This window comes from Dunckerocampus dactyliophorus, chromosome 10 (assembly GCF_027744805.1).
Source record: "Dunckerocampus dactyliophorus isolate RoL2022-P2 chromosome 10, RoL_Ddac_1.1, whole genome shotgun sequence".
NCBI classification, from domain to species: domain Eukaryota; kingdom Metazoa; phylum Chordata; class Actinopteri; order Syngnathiformes; family Syngnathidae; genus Dunckerocampus; species Dunckerocampus dactyliophorus.
In genome coordinates, this window is record NC_072828.1 from 27,796,090 (window position 1) to 27,805,946 (window position 9,857).

Below are 9,857 nucleotides of genomic sequence, written 5' to 3' on the forward strand. Positions count from 1 at the left end.
AACACGCAAAAAGTTGCGACTTCTGGACATGCTGAAGGAAGGCAGACGTTACGCGGCTGTAGGGCGCCGTTACGGAATAAATGACTCTTCGGTTAACGAGGCGGAGTAAAATACGACAACAGGCGCAAGGATACAGAAACTCCACAGTATAGCCGAACGGCGCCAGGACGAAGAGGCACGGCCATGGGAATGAAATACACGTGAGTCACTTACTCATTTCTTGCGGCCAACCTAGTAGGTTGATCATTAAAAGTGTATGGTGGGGGGGGGGGGGGGGGGGGGGGGGGGGGGGGTTCACAGCCTGAAAACATAGAATTGTAAACAAATAAAGATGGCTACTTCGCGGATTTCACTTATCGCAGGCTATTTTGAGAACCTCCGCCCTGCGATAAATGAGGGAACGCTCTATGTTTGTCATCGGGTCAGTGGAAATATAAGTCTTCCGGCCTCTCCCAGTGGAGGTCCACCTCGTGTCGCGTTTGGAAAAGCTGAAGTTTAAAAAGACGCTTGTTGGCGGCACATTCAAATCAAATGTTGTTACGATTTATCTAACGATGTATTGTCTAATTAAATATGGACAACTTCTCAATCTGGAATGTCAAAGTACCCTGATTATGTTTCCAAATGCCCGTCAGAATGGAATCTGACATTTTTTTTGGGTTACTCTCCACCCTTGAACTTGAAGTGAGCAGCAGCGTGGAACCACACGCTCTCCACCTGCTCCTTCCCCATCTCCAACAGCTGACACAAAATGGGAATTCCTTTCCTGGACGAAATCATTAAATACTCTTCGTTTTCAGGGTGCAGAGTCACGGAAAAACGCGCGAGCACCAGCGACTGGCAGAAGCGTGACAGCACCAACCAAAAGAGACAAACTTTCTCCTCCTCGTTGAGAGGAAAGACGCTTTCCCAGCCTGCCAGGATCGGCCCACCCACCTCAATGGGGTCGGCTTGCTCCAGCATCATGTACATGATGGTGATGGCGAGCTCGTGGACGTAATAACTGATGTGCATATCCCCAAAGTCAATGATACCAGAAATCCGGTGGCCATCCGTCTCATTGGCTTGCACGAGCACATTGAGGTCATTGAAGTCTCCATGAATCAGACCTGAGGAAAGACACAACAAAAGCAGTGTATCGAGTCCTGTGCATGAACTAACTAAAAAAGCCCTCAGAGATGGCTGGCATGCTAGCAATGCTAACATGCGCACATTAGTTTGCCAACATGTAGAATAATAGTGCTAAGTGTTTATATATGTGTCTAGCTATAAAATGGCTAAAAATGGTACTATGCTAATGTTAACATGCTAGCAAGGCTAACATGTGAGCATGCTAACACCTAGCATGACAGCGCTAAATGTTTATATATGTGTCTACCCATGAAAATAGCTAAAAATACTAACATGCTAACGCTAGCATGCTAGCAATGCTAACATGCTAACACCTAACATGTGTTGTACTGTACACGCAATGTACTGGGAAGGCTAAGTGTCCCAAATGAGTTGAGAATTTTGACTTTGTAACGGTCCGAATGGGTTGAGAAATGTTTTGCGTTTCGAAAGAAAAATGTGGTAGTTTTTGTGCTGTGGCTAATAGCATGAATGTCCTGACTTTGTTGAATGATTTGACGTTGGACTGGGGTGAATCGGTTGGCAAATGTGGAAGTAGTAGTAGGTAATAGCAGTTTTACGTTAAAGTGTGAATTTAGGGAAAATTTTGAATTTTTGTCAGTATAAATACAGATAGCCTGGATGTCCTGAACGTGTTACACAGTTTGATGTTGGAATGGCTTGAATTGGTTGAGAAATGTGGCAGCAGTAGCAGGTAATAATAATAATAATTACCGCTAGTTGAAGGGAAAGGGGTGAATTTCGGGAAAAAATTTTAATTTCGGATTTTGGATCACTCCCAAAATGTAATCAGTTCTTCCATATCCCATTTCCGACAATTCCTGAAAATGTCATCCAAATCCATTCAGAACTTTTCAAGTTATTTTGAACACAAACAAACAGGCCAACAAATAATAATACAAAGAAAAATACAAAGAAAACAGATCAACGGTGGCAAAAACATAACCTCCGAAATGCACATGGCGGAGGCAACAAGGATCTGAAATGTAACAATCAATATCATACATACACTTGCGGAAACTGGAGTATTTGGGGGCCACAAAGGTCTTGTATTGATGCAGGACAGACTTCACAGCCTCCTGGAGAGGGTCTCCATCGAGCACATGCATGTATCTCTCCAGGAGGACAATATTTGACAAATCCCATATGAAGTCCTCCCTCTGCAGCACTGACAGTCGGGGATGTTTCATCTGGGAAAAAGTAGAAATGCGATGTTTTGAAATATGCAGTATGGTAAGGAAGTATTGTAACACCTGGTCACAACATTACAGTGGAACATCTAAAGTCAAGAGAGTGGAACCCTTCTAGAGTGCTGTGGAAAAGTGTTTGCCCCCTTCCCAAGTTTGTCACACTTCAATGTTTCAGCTCATCAAACTAATGTAAATGTTAGTCAATGACAACACAACTGAACCCAAAATGCAGTTTTTAAATGAAACTTTTTATTATTAAGGGAGGAAAAAAATCCAAAGCTACATGGCCCTGTGTGGAAAACCTAATAACTGGTTGGGCCCCCCTTAGCAGCAACAACTGCAATCAAGCGTTTGTGATAACTTGCAATGAGTCTCTTACAGCGCTGGGGAGGAATTTTGGCCCATTTTGGCAGACAGCAGAATTCATGGTTCCATTTATCACAGCAAGTCTTCCAGGTCCTGAAGCAGCAAAACAGGCCCAGACCATCACACTACCACCACCATATTTTACTGTTGGTATGATGTTCTTTTTCTGAAATGCGGCATTACATTTACGCCAGATGTAATGGGACACACACCTTCCAAAAAGTTCAACTTTTGTCTTGTCAGACCACAGAGTATTTTCCCCAAAGGTCTTGGGGATCATCAAGATGTTTTCTGGCAAAATTGAGACGAGCCTTAATGTTCTTTTTGCTCAGCAGTGGTTTTGGCCTTAGAACTCTGTCATGTAGGCCGTTTTTGCCCAGTGTCTTTCTTATGATGGAATCATGAACACTGACCTTAACTGAGGCATGTGAGGCCTGCAGTTCTTTGGATGTTGTTGTGGGGTCTTTTGTGACCTCTTGAATGAGTTGTCGCTGCTCTCTTGGGGTCATTTTGGTTGGCCGGCCACTCCTGGGAAGGTTCACCACTGTTCCATGTTTTGGCCATTTGTGGATAATGGCTCTCACTGTGGCTGGCTGGAGTCCCAAAGCTTTAGAAATGGCTTTCTAAACTTTTCTACACTGATGAATCTCAATTATGTTTTAACAAGGGGGGGGGCAGTCACCTTTTCACACAGGGCCATGTAGCTATTTATGTATGTATTTAATTTGTTTGATGATCTGAAACATTTTAGTGGCTCACCTGAGACCCAAATCAGTTAAGGATGTCAAAATCCCTTCAAGTCACTGTAAACATGTCTTGTACAGTTAAACATTTTTTACCCTCTGACGGATCATTTTTGTTTCTGTCATTTCAAATGTGACAAACTCCTGGAAAGTCAGAATAAAGTCAACTAGCGGTGCTTGGAGCCACCACTGTACAATATCCTAGAAATGTGCAGTGGGGTTGTTTATTCATTCACTCCTTCGTCCAGAAGACCAGTGTTGTTCTTTGCCCTCCTTGCAATGGAAAACTGGCCCGTTCTGATAACGCTACTGCCGTGTCAGCAGTTTCCACATCCATTGCCGCAGTCTCGCTTCTTCGTTTATCGGGCGCATGCTGGAGTCCTCTGTCAAAAACGCGAAATCCCACACTGGTATGTTCAGACACTGTACCTCTCTGAGGATGTTGTCGATCTTGGCTGCTGTCTGGCCTACTTCGTAAAGTAGCTGTGGCGAGAAAGGAACCTTGGCGATAGGGATTCCAGGCAAATAAGTCAACAGGCGCACCAGGTACTTCTGTAAGCCATAGCCGCAATCTACCAAAGGTAAACAACCCAACAATTAGTATTCCATTTCTCTGCAGATATTAACTCATTCAATCCCAGACATTTTTCAAAAGACAACCCCTCCAGTAGCGGCCATTTTACACGATTGTGACTGATCTTTCAAGGTACACAGAATATTGTGTTCTATGGTTATGTAAACATGGAACCTACCAAAAGAAACATTAGACCCCCGTCTTTCATCCCAAAAAAAAAGTTAGTTTCTACCTTTTTCCGTTCTTTAGTAATCAGCAGTAGAACATAGGTAAGTTTCAGGGAAATATCAGTTCCCAACTACTGTAGAAAAGCATAACTTTTACTTTGACACATTTTTTGGGCTTTTGTGACAGCTCAAATATGTAAACAACTATACCAACATAAACAACACAAAAAAGGGGTTGTTTTACATCAAAATAACAATCTATTTACAAATATAACACGGTGAAATATTTACAACTTTCACATTTGGAAATGAACTATGTGTGCGCATGCGTGTGCACGCATGCATGTGTGTGTGTGTGTGTGTGTGCATGCGTTAAAATTGTGTCTCCCAAGCTCTTATCGAATGCACTTGTGCCACCGTGCGGCCGTTTTTATGGCTTCAAATTGCTCTGAAGTGAAATGCAATCGTGGAGATTTGTGTCATCACAGTCTTTCTGTCTCTCGTGCAAAAAAAACGTAAAAAAACGTATAAATACGTTGTTGGGATCGGGCGTTCGGGTTTATAAAAAACATATAACTACGTCTTTGGTATTGAATGAGTCAATGTTGCGTGATATTGTGCTGAAATATTTCGGTTATTTGGAAAAGTCCTGTGAGCAAAATTGATCAACTCAAGACTTGCCTGCAGCCTACGTACTTCATGTAGCTTATGGCAGTTGAATGACTGACTTCATGAGCCTCATATAACATCTTATGTAAGGTACACTACATAACCTTTCACACCTTTTAGTTAATCAGAAACTGCTCTCAGTAGGCTGCGGTGAAGTTCCACACCACTTCCAATCATAACCGTAATAATCTGGGCCGCCCCGGGCATGCAGAAGTAAATGCTTTATTTTATTCGGGAGTGATACGAATACATGGCAAACATTGGACTATAAACAATTTTCAGCGCAAAATAAACAGTCCGCCTTAAGGGCAGCAGCTGTGCCATTACACCACCAAATGATTCACTTATTTCGCTGTGTGCCCTCAATCATTGTGACAGAGTAACTTCTCTGGCGGTGTCAATTAAAGCGGAACAAAACTATGACCATTGAAAAGGGTTTTTAGATGACTTGTACCCAATCTCCTTAGATGCACTTAAATTAAATGTCCCATATTATACGATTTTTCAATGATTGAAATACATCTCAAGAGGTCCCACAATAGTATATTTGAAGTGCTTTTCCCAAAATCTAGCCTTGGTGCTGGAATTTCGACCCCCCGCGCCCTAAGAAAAATAAAAAATTAAGGTGTGTAGTGAAGCCTGTGAAAGCTGTCCTACCTGAAGGGCGGCAGTGGCTAGGGAGGTAGAGCCAACTGGAAGGTTGGCGGTTCGATCCTCGCTCCCTCCAGTCACTGTCGTCGTGTCCCTGGCAGGACACGTCACCCACCTTGCCTCCAGTGCTGCCCACACTGTTGTATGAATGTGAGTGAATGTTTGGTGGTGGTGGGAGAGGCCCTGGGCGCAAATTGGCAGCCACGTTTCCGTCAGACTACCCCAGGGTGGCTGCGGCTACAAATGTAGATTAGCACTCTCAGTGTGTGACTGAGGAGTGAACGAATAATGGGTTCACTTCATTGTGAAGCGCTTTGGGTACCTTGTAAAGCCCTCTATAATCGCATCCTTTATTATTATACATGGGGGCGGGCTCATCTGGCTAGTGGTGTGGCGTGGCGTGTCAGACGCAGTATCAAAAGTTCTCCTCTCTCAAGCGTGGAGCAAACAAGTGAAGGAGATGATGGAATTTGTCACATTTGGCTGTCATAAACTTTTTAGGCTGTTATAACATCATTTAAAACGTCCACTTTGCTTGCCACTTGTCTGCACACGACTAACGACCCCCGTCCCCTCATTTGACCAGTCTCCTACCCATGTCTTCCTGGAACATGACCTGCCCCGTGGTCGTCTTCAAGGCCGTTTGGGTGGGAACTCCATTCTCCTTCAGGAAGGCCATGGCGTACGTCTGCAGTTCAAACAGGGTGGGGTCCTTACTGTCCTCCGAGTTCATAATCTTAAGGACATACTGGCCCCCTTCGACCGTCGCAACATAGAAGTTCTGGTCCACGTAGCTGGGGAGGTAGCTGGTTTCAGAGGGCGTCAGGTTGTAGTGTTTCTTCACAAGCTCTGCAGCCTGGGACGGGCTGACGTTGGGCTTGGCATGCTGCTCTGACATTTTGCTGGAAACAAACAAAAGAATCGGTGTCTACAGTGAATCAGTGTTTTGACATTTGGTGCCATCTGGTCTCCCTCGCTTGCAAATAATAGTTACAATTCCGTACAGTAGATGACATCGAGTACAAACTTCTCTCCATCATGGACAACCCCACCCACCCACTCCATCGGACAATAGAGGGGCAGTGGAGCTCATGCTCCAACAGACTCCTCCAGCTCCGTTCCCACAGTCAACGCAACAGGACTTCATTCATTCCACATGCCATCCAGCTCTACAATACCTCACTTGTCTGTAAAAGATAATTCACCACATTATTACGCTGTACTGTGTGGACTCCCTTGCAAAAAGTGTAAATGTACTTGTATTTACCATATTTCTAAAGACTATTTGTAAATATGCAAATGTTGTTTATCTTATATTCTTTTTATTTATCTTATATTCTTCTTATTTTATTATATTTTATTCATATTGCATTGCATTTTATTTAAGAGTGTATTTCTTCCAAGCAATTTCCCTTGTGGATCAATAAAGTCTGTCCAAGACTAACAGTGCAACAGTGTGTCATCAAACACAAAGACAGTCTTACTCAAGGTGCAAACCAAAAAGTAAACAGCACAACACACAGCAACGATGAACTACAACACTTAAGGGCCAACAAGAAACACTTAACTTTAACTGTGATTAACAAAGTGCCTGCAAGGTATGCTGGGTACTCCATCAGTATGCTACAACATAGTGAGCTAAAGACATACAATGGCGTGTACATTATCTTTAAAATCAGTGCACACTTACATGAAGTCCAGGACACATCATGAATGTGTTTTATGATGTTATAAGGCACATGCATACTGCTGTTGTTAAATATGGTTCAAAAATATGAGATAATGTTGCTCATTTCAGAAAGCTCCGTTTTACCTGTCCACACACAAACACTGTGTTTTTGTGTCATGGCCATTACACAATGACATCTTATATAGACAACATCATCCAAAAGTAATGCAATAAACTATTAGTGTAACTAAATAAAGTAAGGCATTGTTGTTTTTTTTAGTAACTAGTAATGTTTAATGCATTAGTTTTTGTAATAACTACCCACTGCTCATTTGGTGGGAAACATTTTTTTTAATTTTATTTTATTTAAACAGAAGAGCTTCGTGGAGTCTTGTGAGTAGCAACAAAATGAGACCATTCAAGTCCATTCACGTACATACAAATAAAAAGAACGGTTCAAAAAGAACACTGTGCTCTTGTGTTACAGCCATTATGTGCGTTTTATGTTACCGCTCATTTTTGCTGCACATTGGTTCCGTTGGGGAAAAACTGAGTCAGAACTTTCAGTCTTCTGCTAACGGAATGTTCAAGACCACAGTAACAGCAAATGACTTGAATAAAACATTATTTAAGAGTGAATTGGTCCGAACAATCGGCTCCATGGAGCCCTACCCGTTTCGGGTCGGGGCCGTCAATGTAACCCATTCAATATTTACGATTGTCGGCGCCGACGGCTCCCGAATCCCGAATCATTGTGATGTATTCAGGAACAAGGACGCAGCAGGTGTAAAAATATTGGATTGATTTGAGAGCAACTCACCTCTATCGCGATTATGAAGTCCGCTCTGATTTTTCCACTTGTCAGTCTGTGAAGAAACGCTGATTCGTTAAAAAAACAAACATCTATTTCCGGTGCAAGCTTTCAACATAAAACAAAACATTTAAGAAGCAGAAACGAATCGCATTTATAACGAAAAATGATACAGAATAATGACAAAAATCTAAACCACGTTATAAATTGTTTGCAGCTACAAATTATGCGCAGTTTATTTCGAGACAATGGCGTTCGGCTTTGGGAAAAAGTGTGTTCCGCTTGCTCAAATTAAGAGCTGTAAAATGAAAATGTGTTGAAAACTAAGGTGTGTATTTCGCATCTTTTATTTTATCAGAAAACATTACAACACATATTTCAGTGTGATGTAACCTCCACTTGTTCCATGTTTGTTTGGATACAAGTACTAAGAGGCCATTATGGGGATGTGTTATCATCGTTGGCCACACGGGGGTGCCATGGCCTCCTGGGACAAGATACTGTACAAATGTTTTGCACCTAATTGTCTGGGGTGAAAACAGAATGCTGTTTTGAGAAGACCTATTTGTCCTTTGCAGGGGATTGAATATTTCTTATATCTATAATCTTTTCTACTTTGCTGAGGAACGAGACATTTTGTTTTTATTAAACATCATCTACATTGCAATGCAAAGTACTTTATAGCTGTCCTTGCCTGCATTTTTATATCTATTTTATATACTGCTGTTGTTAAATATAGTTCAAAAATATGAGATAATGTTGCTTATTTCAGAAAGCTCCGTTTTACCTGTCCAAACACAAACACTGTGTTTTTGTGTCATGGCCATTACACAATGACATCTTATATAGACAACATCATCCAAAAGTAATGCAATAAACTATTAGTGTAACTTAATAAAGTCAGTCATTGTTTTTTTAGTAACTGGTAATGTTTAATCTCTTAATGGTTAATCTCTTAAATGCTAACAAGAAACACTTAACTTTCGGAGCGGAACTTTTAGTCTGCTGCTAACGGACTGTTCCAGGCCACAGTAACAGCAAATGTCTTGAATAAAACATAATTTAAGAGTGAATTGTTTCGCACAATCGGCTCCAAAACGGGTCGGGGCCGTCAATCTAAATATTAACCCGTTCAATATTTACGATTGTCGGCGCCGACGGCTCCCGACTCCCGAGTCATTGTGACGTATTCAGGAACAAGGACTAAGCAGGTGTAAAAATATTGGATTGATTTGAGAGCAACTCACCTCTATCGCGATTATAAAGTCAGGTCTGATTTATCCACTGGTCAGTCTGTGAAGATACTACGGAGCCCCGGAGGGGACATGTAGAAAAGAATATCTTGGGTAAAAAAATGTAAAAAAAACAAAAAACAACGAACTTTGGCGTAACGCAAAAGAGTATAATCACATATTCACATATTCAAACCTCCTTCAAACTCCCTAGTGAATGGTTCTAACACAGTAAACCATACCTCTTTCCAACCGTGGCAACACAGCCAACAAGCTACAATGCAGTTTTTATCAAAACGAGCCGTCTTCTGTGCAGTTTGGCTTCTATTGATCTCTATGAGAAGCCGGCAGCGAGACCGGAGCGCAGGGACCGTCTACAAATGTCTTCTTCTTGTATATTATGGCAGTTGGCGTCAATGTTGACAATTCCTCAGTAAGACAAGTATCTATTGGCTGTTCTGAAAGGCCATAGCTGACGTCACTGGCTACGAAGCAACGAGTTTGTGAAAATGTACACATAATTTAGGACAATTTTATTGTTTTATTGTTTTATTGTATTGTATTGTATACTTGTAAATAATTTGGGGGAATTTGAAGAATTATCGTTAATAAATTCAATTGTGTCACATGTCCGTTCAATAGCTTCCTTTCTGT

The 9,857-nt window shown here is 41.8% G+C and overlaps 1 protein-coding gene across 2 annotated transcripts; it reads right to left on the minus strand.

Annotated features, from left to right (window-relative positions):
- Positions 1–293: 293 nt before the first annotated feature.
- hykk.2 (hydroxylysine kinase, tandem duplicate 2) lies at positions 294–9,490 on the minus strand. Of its 2 annotated transcripts, XM_054789709.1 has the most exons (7): positions 9,446–9,490; positions 9,219–9,275; positions 7,981–8,026; positions 6,086–6,393; positions 3,860–4,002; positions 2,141–2,321; positions 294–1,109 (listed from the first exon to the last, which is right to left on the minus strand). In XM_054789709.1, exons 4-7 carry the CDS (start codon positions 6,387–6,389, stop codon positions 661–663), a joined length of 1,077 nt encoding a protein of 358 aa, XP_054645684.1. In that variant the 5' UTR covers positions 6,390–6,393; positions 7,981–8,026; positions 9,219–9,275; positions 9,446–9,490; the 3' UTR covers positions 294–660. The 2 variants fall into 2 exon arrangements, with proteins under 2 accessions (XP_054645684.1, XP_054645683.1); XM_054789708.1 differs by lacking the exons at positions 9,219–9,275; positions 9,446–9,490 and having other exon boundaries at positions 7,981–8,061.
- Positions 9,491–9,857: the final 367 nt, after the last annotated feature.

Coding starts and splice junctions, on each gene's coding strand:
- hykk.2 (XM_054789709.1), bottom strand. CDS start 6,389: ATGTCAGAGCAGCATGCCAAGCCCAACGTCAGCCCGTCCCAGGCTGCA. Junction 4,003..6,085: donor CATGTTCCAGGAAGACATGG/GTAGGAGACTGG, acceptor TACCTTTGGTAG/ATTGCGGCTATGGCTTACAG. Junction 2,322..3,859: donor TCGACAACATCCTCAGAGAG/GTACAGTGTCTG, acceptor ACTTTTTCCCAG/ATGAAACATCCCCGACTGTC.